The sequence below is a fragment of the Venturia canescens genome, chromosome 2, assembly GCF_019457755.1.
Source record: "Venturia canescens isolate UGA chromosome 2, ASM1945775v1, whole genome shotgun sequence".
NCBI classification, from domain to species: domain Eukaryota; kingdom Metazoa; phylum Arthropoda; class Insecta; order Hymenoptera; family Ichneumonidae; genus Venturia; species Venturia canescens.
Genome location: NC_057422.1, coordinates 13,371,517 through 13,387,559, shown reverse-complemented (window position 1 = coordinate 13,387,559; position 16,043 = coordinate 13,371,517). Strand labels below are relative to the sequence as shown.

At 43.9% G+C, this 16,043-nt stretch overlaps 1 protein-coding gene across 7 annotated transcripts in view; it reads left to right on the top strand.

Moving 5' to 3' along the window:
* Positions 1–16,043, top strand: part of Ten-a (tenascin accessory) — a 468,764-nt gene that overhangs the window by 289,201 nt on the left and 163,520 nt on the right. Inside the window, exon 1 of one of the 7 annotated variants that reach the window (XM_043413140.1) lies at positions 6,435–6,852. The exons of the other annotated variants lie outside the window; for them this stretch is intronic. Coding sequence (XP_043269075.1) covers positions 6,810–6,852 — 43 coding nt within the window. The 5' untranslated portion in view covers positions 6,435–6,809. Of the gene's footprint in view, positions 1–6,434; positions 6,853–16,043 lie in introns of those variants that run through there. 7 annotated transcript variants of the gene reach the window in all.

Sequence of the window (16,043 nt, the reverse complement as noted above, 5' to 3'; positions counted from 1 at the left end):
CTAATTGGACGGCCAAAAAAAAAGACTATTTTCACAAATTTTTTTGATCGGTATAAATTATAAATTTGGATGTAAAAAGTGTTAGGTATAATAAATAGACTCTTAAATTATACAAAAAAATTGTTTTTATATTTTTTTACTCAGTTTTCGTACAGAAAAATGAAGGAGAAGACAGGTTAAAAAAAGATGGGTGTGCGCTGTTGATAAAATCTGCGGAATCGATAATCGGTGAAAAAAAAATGAAAATGGTTTTAGATTCAATAGGCTATAGTGCATATAATACGATTTTCGATTTTTTCAAAAATGACAAAATGCCGGCCGTTTTTATAAAAACTACAAAAAAGCACGTTTTTTTTCATCGTTTTTTGCAAAAAAAATACTTCCATTAAAAATTTCAAAATTCGTAAGATAGTCACAAAGAATACGTGGTAAAATTTTGGTTAGGATTGGTCGAATAGTTTCGGAGATTTTACCAACGAGGCGGGCAGCCAAGTAAACGTCGCTCAAAGGTACACACTTAGACTGCTCAGGCTTTTATAAAATTTGAGTATGACACTTTTAAATATGTATACTTTCGAAAAATGCGATGAAAAAAATCGACTTTTTGAAAATTCCAATCAGGGTGGACCCCTTAACGTTATCGGGATGAAAACAACATGAGTGATAATTTGATTGATCTTTAATGGGAAGCAGGTGAGAAAAATCGATTAAGAAAAAGTTTATCACGATAAATATTTATTCGAGTATCAACGAACAGTGTAAATGAATGTGAACTAGGCAGGGTCCCTTTAGAATGTGTTTTTCTCACTTTCGATCATTTTCTTCATTCGCTCAGCCACAGTTATTTCTCTCACATCCGTTTGCACCGCTCGTTATAAAAAGAAGCCGATGAATATGCATGTGGAGTCAAAAAAACGAACATATTTTTATACGTTCTGTTGTTAAATATGTATAGTCATAATTTTTTGCACGCGACCGTGTACGTGTATCGGGCACACGTTCTGAAGGCAAAAGACTTTTAACGATCACATACGCAGAGCGCGGAGCCTAGCAAATTAGAACGTACAACCTTGCGAGAATGGAAACTTGTGCAATTTTTTATCCACCATTGTGCCTGTGCTTCTCGAATGGGGAGGACTTTTTTCACGAGTGTCGTGGGACTACTGTGCTATTAATGATCACATTCAACCCTTTCGTTACCAGGCCAACATTTCCATAAGCGACACATTTCCGCCACATAAAAATCGTCCGATTGTTTCTGCTTTCGGTCGAACGACCATGAGTTATTCTCGTTATTATTTAATCAAAGTTACAGTTCCATTAAATCTAGCTCAGACTCAAATCGTATGTGAAAATTTCATTTTCATCCTTTCAATAGTCGGACCCCAGATTCACGAATTTCCGAAAATCCGCCCTCCACCGTTTCGTGATTTTTTCATGCGACCACGACCTTGTTTATCTCCATCTTTCACAAAAATTGCTCGTTTGGTCCACGGATCATTAGTCCTCGCAGGCAATCCTCAAGGGTGAATCCTCGAGTAGGTTCCATTCTATGACGGCGGTGGATAAGCCTCATCGTGCACGCATCTATGCGCCTCGTGCACTTGGGGAATATACCCAGTCCCGAAAGCCCCTGACCAATGTGTGCATGATAGCGGCAGTTGGGCTACCCTGTTTAGGCCAATAACGGGTGTCCCAGGAGTCGGTCCTGAAGTTTGAAATATCAGAAGCTTGGTCTCTAGCAAAAAAAGAATTGGAAACTGGAAACCCTGTTTGCATCAGGCACCATCCGTGAGTCCTTATTTCAACAGTTAACAGTCGATTAAAACGCTGAGCAAAAGCCTGCGGAGAGAGCAGAGAGAAACAAACGATCTTTTACCACAGCAGCCCGCATCGAATCACGTTATCAATAATCATCAAACGACTGAATGGCTCCATGGAAAAGAACCTGCACGAATTTTCTTCTCATCGTTTCACTTTTCATCCTCCGAAAGTTCATCGCCCGACCATCGAGACACCCTCTATACACGTACACGCCTTTACGTATGTGTACGTCATAATATAGCGTAGAAACGAAGGCCTACAGTCGTCCAGACGCCTTAACAATGGAGAAGTGCAAGAGCGACACGCGAAGGAGGGAGGAGAAGCGTGAGAGGGGCCAGCAGGAAGAGAGAGACGTCCTGCTCTATTTTAGGGAAACTGGCTCTCGGCCCCAGGGGCACATTTCCCTCGCAGTACTCCCGAGTCCAGCTAAGAGCACTGCCATCATCAGGACAGCATCCTAGAACATTATCCGAGGCCAGCACGCGTTATTGGATTCATCATTCAAACATATTTGGTCCAGGGCTTCATCAGACTTCGCGTATAGTTATCTGTCTTCTGAGACCTTCTCAGTCAAATCGATTTCGTTACAAGACAGTTTCTATCTCGCTCAGCCCTCCGACCTGGGCAACCCAACGTGCAGAAACACTTTTGCTCACTACACGACTTTTCGCCATGCTGAGGAGGAAATTGTCTGGGAACGATGATAGGAATGGAGCTGATGATTACAGCGGCAGGAGATGGATTGTGCGAGTGGATTATCGCACTGTTTTGATTATTTCTCTGACCCAACGTGCGTGGAAGATCTACGACCCAAAATTCGTAGAAAATCTACGATCTTATTCGAACGAATTTATATTTTGTTTCGTAAAAATTGTTTTTCATAGTAGAATCAGTTTTTTCGAATCTTCCTTTTTTATTCTTTGCTTTACTTGCATGCTACACACTGCGACGCCAAACTGCACATCTCCCACGTGTTGAACTTGCCTTTTCGTCCTTTGCTGGGTTCGCGCCGAATATCTTGCCTCGCATTATAATACGTCATCCTGGACAAACGACCGTCTTTCTCACGTCGAGGAGTGCAGAGGAACTAAATGAAAGAGAAAAATAAAAACAAGTTGCACGACTCCGGCGAAGGTGTTGGACCTCCGGACTGACCTTTCCAGCGAGTAAGATTTACGAGTCCAAAGATTTCCTGGCCGGTGAGATTGCCCTCCTGAAATGTCATCGCGAGCGCTTGTGGCTACGAAAATCTGATGTAAATGCAAATTAGCCGGTATCTCAATCTCAAATTTTGAACAAAAATAGTTTACATATTAATGAATAAATAAAAGAACGTAGAGATTGAAATAGACAATTTTTGAAATTGAATCAGCCTTTTTCGAGGCACCAGACGATTCGCACGTTTTTTATTCTCAAGAATCAGAATCTTTGTCCAGGCTGTCACAGGTTTTATAACTCACGTGAAACTCAAGGAAAATAAATCTAAAGTGAACATTGCGTGGGGTTTGTTGTCCTGCGTTCAAGGCTGGACAGGGTAAGGGGCAATTGAATCGCCCACGCGATCGCTGTAACATGCTCAGCTCGAATGACGTTGAGTTTACGTGGGCAGGAATGTCGTACAACAAAAACGGTCAATGAGTTATTCTGCTCTTTTGGCTAATCAGCGTGCGCGTGGGTGATGAAAGAAAAATTATAAAAGCAAATATAGATCGCTCGTCAGATCGCGCATTCAAATAAAACTGCTCGTCAGCCAATTTTCCCTAATAACCACAAACCTCCAGGAGAGTAATTTTGAATCCTCGACGATGATGAATGAACTCCGCATTTATCCATGAGAAAATTACAGAAAAATGGACGTTGCAGGAAAAAAATGATGCATGATTCCCTTCAAAAAATCTACCAATAAAATAGTATCAAAAAAATTATTATTTACGAGAATGTTGGAAAAACTTTTTATCCCACAGTGAGCTCCATCAGTTTGAGGACTTTTGGAAGGACTACAGTCCATGAGAAAGGGAGTTAAGTGCGCGGAGGTTCGACCAGAAGGGCGTCAAAGTTTATGTACAGATACAGAGACCTTGTTTTGCTTTGTTTTGTTTTTTTTTTTATTTTTATGTTTTTATTCGGATTGGAAAGATCCACCTCGGAACTCATAACATGGCCAAGGTCGTTCGTGATCAGGGCCATTATTAAGGATAACACCCGTGTGTCGAAGGAGAAGGTCACGTAGAGGATACGACGTGACCACTGCTCGTCTCTCTTTCTCTCGTTTTTTTTTTTTCGATTTTTCTCTTTCTTTCTGACTGTGCCTCGGTCGATCTTTCTTTTTTCTCCAGCTCCACGCTCCCTCTCTCTTCCTTCGTTTTTTATCGTTCTTTCACTCGGAACCCTCATACTCGAGTGTCCGACAAAATCTCATCTGCGATGATACACTCCGGAAGTATAGAAGCGTAGCGTCGCAGAACGTGGAAATCACGAAACACTAGGGGTCCCGTGGCGAGGTTTCTAAAAGTATGAGGAATCTGGCGTGGGTATGGCATTCGCGTATCGGGTAGAAAATGGATAATCCATTGATACTGGCCTCCAATCGTGAGCGCCTTAATGCAAAGTATCTCTTTTGAATATTGAGCTACTGGAAAAGAGATGAATTTTATTCAATGCTCCGCTGCTCTGTTCACGAGACGTGGACGCTTCCGAATTCGCTTTTGAGTGAATCGAGACCATCGAAAATTTTCCACCATTTCAAGAATATCTAAAAGCGATCTAATATTTGTACGAATCTATGGAAAATTTCTCGCTGGAATCCCACCCAAAGTTTTTCCTTCGAACCCATTTTTCTTCAGGTCAATATTTTCGAAAACTTGACCCAAACTGTCTCCTTTGAAAGTACGCCTTTCGACGAATTTTCCAACGCCCCAGCGCCTCCCTATTTTTGCCGGTCAACGAGGCCAGGAAAATTTTATAGACGGACACCCGCGTATAGACGAAGGAGCGATAATGAGAAAAAAATAATAGTGCGTGAGCGATAACTAATCCACGAATACACGCATATAACGACGCGTGTATACGTATGCACGGAGGAGGAAACGAGAGACAACTGGGCCAATCGATACCGCAGGCAAGCCAGAGCCGGCACCATCGCAAGGCGAACCAGCAGCATTGGAGTTTGGAGTACAAAATTGGCGGACGGTAAGGGCGGTTTGGACGGATGGTTGCGGGGGTGCTTGGGAAGCTAGCTCCACCAACGGGCATGTGAGAGCAGCGTGGAGCGTGGAGGGCGACGAGAAGCCGCTCCTTGCAAAAGCAGTCCGCAGCGTGGCGCCACAATCGTCAATTTTTCCCTTTTTTCCGCAGCTTTCTCTCGTCTTATCTCTGCCATCTTTCCTCCTGAAGATTTGCGTCCGTAAGCGCGCGCACACACGCTAAAACTTGAAAGGAAGTCAAGCATTTGTGTACCAGCAGTTTCCACATTTTCATCTTGACGAACATACATTGCGCGATGCGTTTCCACGTACACACACCGCTCGCAAAGCGATGGTGGAACTAGCAGAATTCCAGACATGCGCATGACCCTCTCCACCCTTGCGTTCGCCAGTTTATCGCGAGGTACAACGAGGACCAGCATATTTCCAACGATCTCTGATCGCTCGGGTTATTTAAAAGGCTCGTTGACGCTTCTCGTCCTTGGAGCCAGGGGAACCCTTTCGATGGAATCTTCCGGAGTTCGGCTCTCGAAAGCAGCATCATTGCTGTAGAACGGAACTGTTAAAGTGACAGAAAATAGTGAAGCTGTCGAGCGCCGCTCTGAAGGTTAGACCGTTTGTTTGTGTACCTGTGCCACGCTCTCGCGACCGAGTGAGAGAGAGCTATAGTGTGCGTGAAACGTGAGAAAACAGGGTTGCTCTGTGCGCAGGCCGCACACGACACCGACTCAAGCCGCTGGTAGACGCGCGCACGCGCGCGCGCATTCGCAGGGCCGACGCAACTTTATTCTTGTATCTCGCGAAGCCAACGAACTTTTAGCCCATTAACCTTAAAGCTGGCCCCATCACGGATAAACAAAGATCTCACGATATTTTTGGGTTCGAAGCTTTCACGGAGAGAATCTCAGTGTCGGTGCTTGTCAAAAGCCCTTCGTTTCCATCCCTCCCTCCCTCCCTCCCCCCTTTCCCGTTCCCCCAACCCCGGAGGTTCCGGTACCACGGAAGTCCTAGTGAAACATCTCGAGAAAGGGTCAATGCCTCCGTCGCTCCTGTCGCTCAACGCCTACACATGTATCCTTGGAGTTGTTTAATCGATTGCGTTTATCAGCCCCCGACCCTCCCCCAGCCAATCTCGACTCCGACTCTCGTGACACCTTCCCACACCGGTAAACAAAGCGATCGTCTTTAAAATTCATGTTTATCACACCCCCAGGGCCACGGAAGCTCGGTGTAACCGCTTAAACCTGTCTTTGGACGCTCGCGTGTGCTTCCTGCCTCCCTCTTCCTCTTGAACTATCCACGAATACACTAAACTATTCTCGAAACGTTTCATCAGCTCGTACGTCACGCGCTCTCCATCGTGCATCGTGCTCCTCTGCTGCTTGAGTGTTCTACCCTTTCGTAGCTCGCGACAAATTAGCCTCCCAGGGTTCGCGACATTTCGACGGGCTTCCTCAGGCTTCGAGACGTTTTTTCATGACACTGGCCACTCGATGACGTTGCTTGTTATGGAAATAATGAGCCAGCCTTCGATACCGATTCCTTGGCTGTTTCCTCACGAAAATTCTCTCCTCTAAAGACAATTTGACTCTGAGTCCACTCGCTGGACAACAACTGGACGACTCAGTAGCTTGACAAATCATCAAGAACTTTCAGGAACAGTGATCGTTTATTGTGGAACTTCGGAAATGTTCGCTTCCGGTGAAATGACTTGATCATTTTTTTCTTGACTCGCCACGATCGGAAGCTCAAAACGGTTTCCCGGTGAGGGTTGACGCAGCGATGTTGCATCAGTATTATACACAAGAGGACATAGACCGAGTCGGTGAGTAATGTCGAGCGAAAAATATGCTCGGATTTTAGATAATTAGACGCTTATTCACTCGTTATATAACGACAAATGCTCGGGAAGAAAGTAACATTTTTACTCAAAGATTACCGAGAAACGTGAGAGGAAAAGGGCTGCCTTTGCTGTAGTAAGAAAACTAGACTGAAAATTCCAGATTAATGAGTCAGGAATTCGGTCATAGATTGCTCAAAATAATGCGCTTTTTCGACGGCATAATTCGAAGGTCCGAAGAACTGTTTCAGTAAACATCGTAAAAACACAGTTTCGAGTCGAGTCTTATTCCAGTGGTGTAAGGTACGGTACGCCCGAGCCAAGGGAACAAACAATGCTGGTAAAACCTCTCGCAAGGATATTTTATGAATTCGTTACGCAGAGTTCACTCCGCACTCAAAATGTTGGATTTCCGAGAAAATTTCACTGATCAATGGTTGTGCGACATGAAAGTGGATAAATGAAGGTAAAAGACGATGTTGTTTCGAGGTTGAAATTTCCTATTAACACAGAACTGCTTTAGAATTAAAGTGAAACAAAATGGTACCAACATTTTTAGCTTCGTGAATTTTGGAAAAGAAATTTTGGTACTTTCGTGTGTGTGTCCACCTGGCCTGATTTGAACTCCAAAATATTCAAAAAATTTCATCACATTTTTTCATCAACTTCAAAACCCGATAATTTATGATTTTCATGGAAAATGTTAGTCTCCCCCGACGAAATTTCATTAACGGCTTTCGAAAAAGTAACGAAACTGCACGATTACCGAAATTTTTAAGTGGGATTTGTGTTTATAAGAAAATGAAACGACTCAGTTTTCTCGCTGTTTCGGCTCGTTCCCGACGTCTCCATGCGTCTGTTTCCCGCGTATAAAAGGGCTACGGAGGCGCGTTATTCCTTCCCGCGGACGTGCTTATTTCGAAAATATATTTTCATCTCTCTCCTTCTCGAGAATGGCGGGAGAGTATTCGTTAGATCCGAGCCATCTCGCTCGTTCAACCCTTGTACTCTCAGAATTATATCAAGTCCTATGGGGGTTCTTTCTCTCTCTTTCTCTCTTGACTACATAAATATAGATAACAGCGTGGATATAGGTACGAGTGTATATTTGTACCCTTGTGTGTGACGCCTCGTCCCAACTCTCACTTGGAATTTAAATTGGACCAAATACATTAGGAGAGAAATGAAGGAGCGAAATAAAACGACGGGGGAATGCGTGAGCTCCATGCTGGTAGGACGTTTCTCAGCGAGTTTACCCTCTTCTATTTCTCCTTTGAAAATTCGATAAACATCGTCGCTGTGTACATAATACGCGGATATAAAACATGGCCTCAGCTCAAAACTTATTCTCAATCCTCTAATAATAAATTTTAAAAAATCGTTAAATTCTAGAAACTTTAATTCCTGAGAAAAAACATCTTCGTCCCGAATAATCCTGCTCGTGTGAATATTGTGTGTGCGAGCTTTCATATAAACTCACCCGAATCCCCAATTCAAGACCAATTATTTTCTCTTTATTGTAAACGTCAAGCAAATAATTGACTTCAATTATCGTTCATGCTCTCATATATATGTTTCACCAACATCGTATTATGTATTGAGATATCGTGCGGGAGAATGAACAAAAGTATAGAGACGTTCGAGGGCATTGTTGGTTTGCGAGAACAACCAATACGTCCGTTTCGAGCTTTCGACCGAGAGAACATCGTGTTCTATGTACACATATTGCTCTGTACATACGTAAGGTTTGAGCCTGTTTCGGCGGCAGCGCGTAAGCAAATTAGAATGGTGCACGTGGCCGGCTCTCGCGTCCTATAGTTTCGTATGTACATATAGGCACACGTGTGTGCATGTATATACATATATATGGGTGTTGAGAGTATAATACATATCTCTATGTAGGTGGATATACGCTGGGAAGAAGAGGCCGTGCATCCCACAATGTCTGTCCGAACTGGATATTGCGGGGGTGGGATTTGTAAGCCCTTCGTTTCCTATACGTATAAATGTATATATGCGACTATATAAAGCCTCACAGCAGGGCTCTTCTACTCGCAGCATCTCATCCGGGCTCTCTCTCTCTCTCTCTGTCCGTCTCTCCGTCGCTCTCTCATTTCCTCTCTCTTCCTCTCTTTATCAGCCTCTGTGTGTTTGGCTCGAGGCGGAGACCCATCGGCAATTACGACGCTTTATTGGGTAGGGTTGCGTGTGTCGCGCGCGTGGAATTAATGCAATTCGCAAGCGAGAGAAGCCCTCCTGCCCAGAGACATATACGTACATCCATCGTATATGAGTGTATTTGAATTTATTTGGGTGTGTGCGTCAATATAAATAGGCGCGTCTGTCGAGGCACAAAGCTATTGAAGAACGGAGGCTGACAGCAGCGAGCAGGAAACTCGAGGAACTTCTATACACACTTTTTTTCACCGCCCAGAGATTATAATCTTGATTTACCTCACTCTATTCTTATCTGGAAACTGCGGTCTGGAAGATCAACCGCGGATTAACCCTTTTTTTAACTACTTTCTATTTTTTTTCTACTTTTTATGTGGCTTTTTAATTCGTCATCATGCAGTACTGTGGTTTTGACAGGTCTTGACTTTTGATGAACGCCTTTCCGGGGGTCCATGATTCGATATAGAACGAAACGGAATGTCTCAGGCTCGGTCTCAGGCCTTAAGACGATTTCTGCGAAAATTTTCAACGAAGCATTGAAAGTATTCGTTAAGTACGATTTTCACAAAAATGAAAAATATAAAAAATCGAATAAATCGCGTTTGGAATAGAATCAGAGACAAAAATGTTCGAGTACTCTTTAAGGTATCTGATCTCGTCGCCCGAGTCGAATCCGTTTGGCTGTACTACGCTATCGAATCGACCCAGTTTTTTCACATTTAGAATGTGTACTCGACTTCCAATTACACGTGCAACGATATTTTCGTTCTAATATGAGGTTTACGAAGGTCTGAAATGAGAAGCGGCAACGTTAACGAATGTCATTCGATTTTCGCTCGTAACAAGCCCCTTCCGTCTGAAATATACATGCGAGAAAAGTGAGAGGGACTAAGGGACGGGAAAGGGTTAAGGCCGCTTTCGATAATGTGAAAAATTTGCTCGGAGATTTCGTCAAGGGGGTCAAGGGCTCTCGGTTTCTCGAATAAAATAACGCCAGAGGCAAAACGACTGCGTAAACACGTGGCAGATGCGGTTGCGTTGCATCGTGCTGGCTGTTTTCATCGTCATGAAGAGACACCCCCCGTCGTTATAACTACTCGGCTGCCTTATTTATCCTCTCGAGGGGATAAGTTGGTCCTGCTTGGCCAGGCATTGTCGCGGGGCTTCGTCATTCGTGCTCTATCGTGCTCATTAGCGGCGTGAGCACGCAAACCTCGAGGGTTGGACGCGCGGGGCTCGAGGAAACTGAGGGGATTGAAGGATCTCCCGGCGAATGTGGCTCCCCCTGCTAACGATCCTCTTCACAACTCTGCCCTATAAATTCCAAAATTATTCTAATCTCCCTCGTTGTCTCTACGGGACGTACATAAATAAATTATAATATATTTACGTGCATAATCATCACGGAATCCTTTGAAAATAAAAATCATATTTCCGCATTTTCATTAGAGTAATCACACCCGAAACCGTGACTCTTTTTATTGGTAGCTTTTTCGCTTGACTTCTTCGTCAATGGTCATTGGAATATTTGGAAAAATCAATTGGCTAACGAATTTGTGTTTCGAACCACATCCAGTTTGAACATTCTTTTGATAAATCGGATCAAAATCAACGTAAAATGTTGTCAATGACGAATATTTTGAAAGTAATCAATCTACTTGAAGAGAAAATAAAAGTAAATCGCTCGTCCAAAGATTGATCACGTTTTCTGGTGTTTTTTCCTCCCAATTTCACTGCTTGGAACATCGTTTGTTTTAACAAAGGGGTGTAGAAGTAAGGGTCGAAGGGAAGGAGTGTTTTTCAGTGTGCTTATACAGTGTTTAAGGTATCTCTGAAAGTAAAGGGATAAGTGTAGAGAGAAGAGAGCTTTGCCAGCATTAATGGTAGCGTCCCATCTTCTGGTTGGCTTTTGGTGTATCTGATTATACACCACAGCTGTACAGCCAGTCTTTTCCATCTCTCTCTCTCTCCCCCCCGTGCTTTTTTCCATCTCTGTTTCTCTCGTTCCGTTTCTCTTATGGTAAAAGCATCACATAGAACGAGGAAAAGAGAGTAAAGTCTGGGCCAAGTGCAAGAGATAAAGGTCCAGAGAAACGGGACTAAAATGCTGGGGATGAAGCTGGAATATAAGCGTCGTTGGCTCTCAGAGTTTCTTTGTTAACGGGGTGGCAATTATCGTTTTTATTATCTCCCGCTTTTCTGGCCGACCTTCCCGCGCGAACGTGCCGGAGACTCGACGCTTAACGTTCATTTTCTTTCGCTCTCTCCCTCTCCCGCCATTATTTTTTTTATACACACACTTACCCACGTGCGTCAGTGTGTGTGCGCGAGAGAATCGTCGTTTGGGGATGGAAGCGACTGTCGCGTTGAGGCAAAAAAGCTTTAGCTATCCAGCCACATATCAGTTGACGATCCAAAGAATCGTCTTAGCTGGCACAGCTCCGAATCCGCCAACTCGTCATTTTTTTTCTCTCCCCGTGTGTCCTGTTAATAATGATAACGATCCTCCTAATGATAATCATAAAAAGAATTCATTTCAACTCACCCGACAAAGTATGAATTACGACACTCTTTCATCCATACAAAGATTGATGCTGCTGGTCGGAAAAAAATTCAAGATTTTTTCCAACACGTAAATTTACATTTTTCGTCCAAAAATATTTGTAAGCTAATTATTTCCCCGCTGCTATCGTGCTTCTCAAGTTTGAACTCCTCGAAGGCGTAGATCAACGATTCCATATCCAGAACTACATGCTGTAGTGATTCTATAACTCCCCACTAAAGACCCACAACCCTCTTTCATACCGTTTATTCGAAATGACAAGGGAATCGTTCTAATGGGCTGATTAGAACCTGTTTCGAGCACGTGACACGTTCTCACGTTCCGCAATAGCTAATCCCCTGGTGAAAGTAAAGTTAGCGAATAAGAGAGTCTGCTGGTATGGAGTCCTCGATGGAGCCAGTAGAAAAATAACGTTTTTCCCAGCCACAGGGCAATTTGCATGTGTCGCCATCCACGATTTTGACAAGATTCTTCATCCTTGTAATCTCTTCTGCCGAACAATCGATCCCCGTCGAAAAATCCACTTTAAAGAGATTCCTCAAGAGAACGAGCAAACAAAAATCGCCAGGAAGTTAATGGCGGTCCGGTCAGGTCCAACTGATAAGCTCCTACAGAGTCAGAGTGCCCGAGAAAATGGCACTGATTCTGCAAAGTTCGGTGCCAGAGTTACGGAAACGTCCCGTCGAGATTCGAGCGTACGGAGGGGCAGTTTTGGAGTGTGTACGAAGGATGCATATGTTGGTATCCGGTGTCAGCCGGTACTGGTGGCGATATGAAAACAGCCCTTGTAGCTCGTTCACTGCTGCGGTAGGGTTAACTATCTCGCTCGTGTATGTATACAGTCACAAGTCTCTCCCCATTTCCACCCCTGAGCATATAGGGGTGAAGGGTTTACGAGGTGGCGTTCAAAACACTGGGTAGAGGCAAATCACGAGGCGATGTGTACATATAAATACGTATGTTTACGTGAGTACAGACTGCCTCAAAATAGACGCACGAGCCTTAGAGGGGGGAGGAAATTTCGGAATCCTGCAAAGATTTCTGAGACGCTGTTCCGTCGAATAAACCGTTTCGAGAGATTTCGGGGCTGGGAATTGGGAGTGACGAGTGGATCCGGTGCTCAGGCCTATTTGGCTGCTCTTTTAACGTCATCCCAAAGTGGATCGCGATTCCTCGACTCAGCAAATATTGCTGGTGTATGATTCCTCGGATAAAAAATCTTGCAAGTCCTTTTTTTCTGAGGGTCTCGCAGTTTCCACACTCCGAGAGCCACACCAGCGGATTTTGGAGTCCTCTGTAGGTCTATGGAAGCATATACGTGTATGTGACGTGTGCAGTAAACGCTTTTCACGAGATAACAGCGGTGTGTGCTCGCCCAGGAAAGCACGAACGCTACGAAGGTTCGAAGGGCTTCCCATAACCCAGGAAATACGCTGGGAATCGCTTTCACACTCTCTCAACTGGATACATTCGTGTGAGAGCTTCATTTTATTTTCCTCTCGTATATACGAACTCTTTTCCTCCCCACCCCCTCCACCCTACTCTTAAGGCTTATCTTATACGCTCCTGTTAATCGTTCACGACTCCCGGAGAGATGAGGGAAGAACACGAGATAGAAAATGCCGTACGGTTACACCTCATCCCTGGTGGATGGAGAACGACGGTTTTTATGAAGCGTAGTCAAAGATCGGCAAAGCGGATTTAGCTCGCAGCGAGTCGTCGAATTTTACACCGGTAAAAGAGTCGAAAGCGTTAAACAATTTTTCTCCTCTGCAGAATCGACTCGACTGCAGAAATCAATGGAGCAGTTTCAATTTTTCTTTGCGTTTTCAAATGTGATGAAAGCCCTCGCTTCTTTTTCGACAAAAAAAGCGGTTTGGTAATCCCCTATTATTTCAATGACTGCGAGCTCTTTGAAAATGTAAAAACGATTCGATAATTAAAAAACTCCATCATACATCCCTTCCTGCTTCCACTGGATGTAACGATTCCTAGTTATATGCCACTACCGGGATGGAACAATGAGAAGAATTTAAAGGCCGTTGGTGAACTGCGTTTAACTCGATTTAATATAAAATGGTTCGCACTAATAAGATTCGCGAGGCGAACAAAAGGCTCGTGGTGCTACGTAAAACAGGTTACGTGACACAAATGCACAATTCGTTACTCTCTCTCTCTCTCTCTCTCTGTCGTTGCAGGTGCAGAAACGAGGGGTGATTTTCAGTATATGTGTTATTCTGCTTCAATTCGTTGTAGAGGCGCACCCGCGCGACACTTTTCGCTGAGGCTTTTCCCATTTTAACGTTAACTTTAAACGAAACAGGAGGCTCAAATGTTTTTCAAAGTGAAACATTTTATTTCTGCAATTTCACAGGCTCATGGAGGATTCAACATTCCGACTGGTAATTCAAGAATTTTAGAATTTTAATGACCTTTTTTATCGGGATCAACATCCCTGCATGCACGAGGATTTTCGCGTGTACTTTCAACGATCGCTCGACGAATTTACGCAGCAGAAGTTCAAGAGAGACAGATGCGGATGTGCAAAGGTAGACCACGAGATCGAGGGACTACAGAAGTAATCTGGACGACGGCCAGCAGCTAATTCCCCGCAGTTTCAGTTGACGAAGAGAGCGCGAGAGTGGGAGAGAGCAAGAACGAGAGCCATTGCAATAGAACGGTATTTTCGGTGGTGGCAGTGGCTGCGGAGCTAGTTAAACTTCAGCCACTTCTATTTCCCGTTTGTTTCTAATAGCCGCTAGTGGGATAGGAACACGAATCTTCTCTCAACCTTCTGCACTGTAGTATTCTAGGTGTCCATTATTTAACGGGAATAATGTGAGATATAGAATGAATTTAATTGGAGAAAGAGGGAAAGAGATGGGGAAAAATAGCAAGTGGAAAATGGGGAAAAAGGACGAGGGCCAAGATGGAAGAGGCGTAATGAAAGAACGGAATGGGAGTGGAAAAAAAGGAAATGAAGAAAAAGGATGACGTCCTTAAAATTTAAAAAGACGAGGTACACCTTGCCATTCTCGATTTACGTCGCTCTCAGATTTTTGTTCGTTCCGCACTCGCCTCTTATTAAAAGTGACGATCTCACTTTCTCAGTGTTCCACAAACTTCCATTTGCCTCCTCCGTAAATCCGTAACTACCACTTCACTGTCCTCAGAATGGGAGATAAAAGTAGGAGTCCAGCAGGAGCGTTTGCTTCTTTTATTGTGCATGGAGAGGTTGCCACGTCCGGTTTTACTTTTAAGACTTTTTCGCCAATCCGGAGATCCAATTTTGACATCCAGCCAAGAGCGTCGAGTGCATGTTAGTAGATAAAATAGTCGTATTAAGGTAGCGTTAAACTTGTCAAACAGCTCGAGCTCCCTTTATTTCAAAAATGAAGAATCTTCTCGTGTTATACAATCGCATAGAATTTCACGTGGATTTGTTACGAAGATGATGATTCATACATCAATGCTATCGTAACTGTCAGTTTGTGGTGTCCGATAACCGCCGATTGTTGAATATCGAAACGAGTTTCCCGAATCGCTCTACCTCCCACACCGTTTACGACAATCGAATCGCGATGCCGGAGAGTACATCCGCACATCCATGATCCGACCCATGATGCTTCGACATACGTACGATCGTAGGCTGCTGATGCAGCGGCTGCCATAAAGACAATGCAACTGGTCGGTTAGCCTGACAGTGGACATGTATCGGAAACGTAATAGTTCATCGATGCAACGTTGAACGCGTTAGTTGCTTCGAGGGCTCGTATAATCCCCGATAACTCTTTGAGTGACTGCTCGTTGGGTATGAAGGGTGTCTGCTATTAGAATACGCCTCTTCTTCTTGTGTCCCTCAGTGGGAGCGAACCCTCCATTGAAGAAGAGTCGATCTATTGGAAATCAAGCCTCACACAGACACCGAATCAACGGGTTCCTGTCGCCCCTCTTTCTCTCTGTCTCCCTCACCGAATCATTAATCAATCTTACACGTGCGAGCAGCCCCCTTAATGAAACTGTTATCCTGAAGCGGCCACATATGGACACTGTCCATTCTCGACTTCACGCATCACGCTCACACTCAATATGCTGGTCTGTTTCATCGACGCTTTCAACGCGATAAGCAAGTTTTCCCATTAACATCCGACTGAGATTATATCAAAATTTATTTGAAGATGTTCCTGGATTAAATTTTAGGGAGAAAGTCGATGAGTGAACGGTGGAATAACTCTCGAAAATGATCGAAATTTTGCTGGTCAACGGAGAAGTTTCTTTATCGAATGAACCTTCCGATTGTAAAAATATTTTTTCATTTACGCACCCAGACATAGGACGAATTTATTTTTCATTCGACTCTTCTTGGAGCCTGGATACAATGAGAAAATTCTGCTGATCACGGGATATATCGACGCGAATTGAGAACTGGGTAGACACG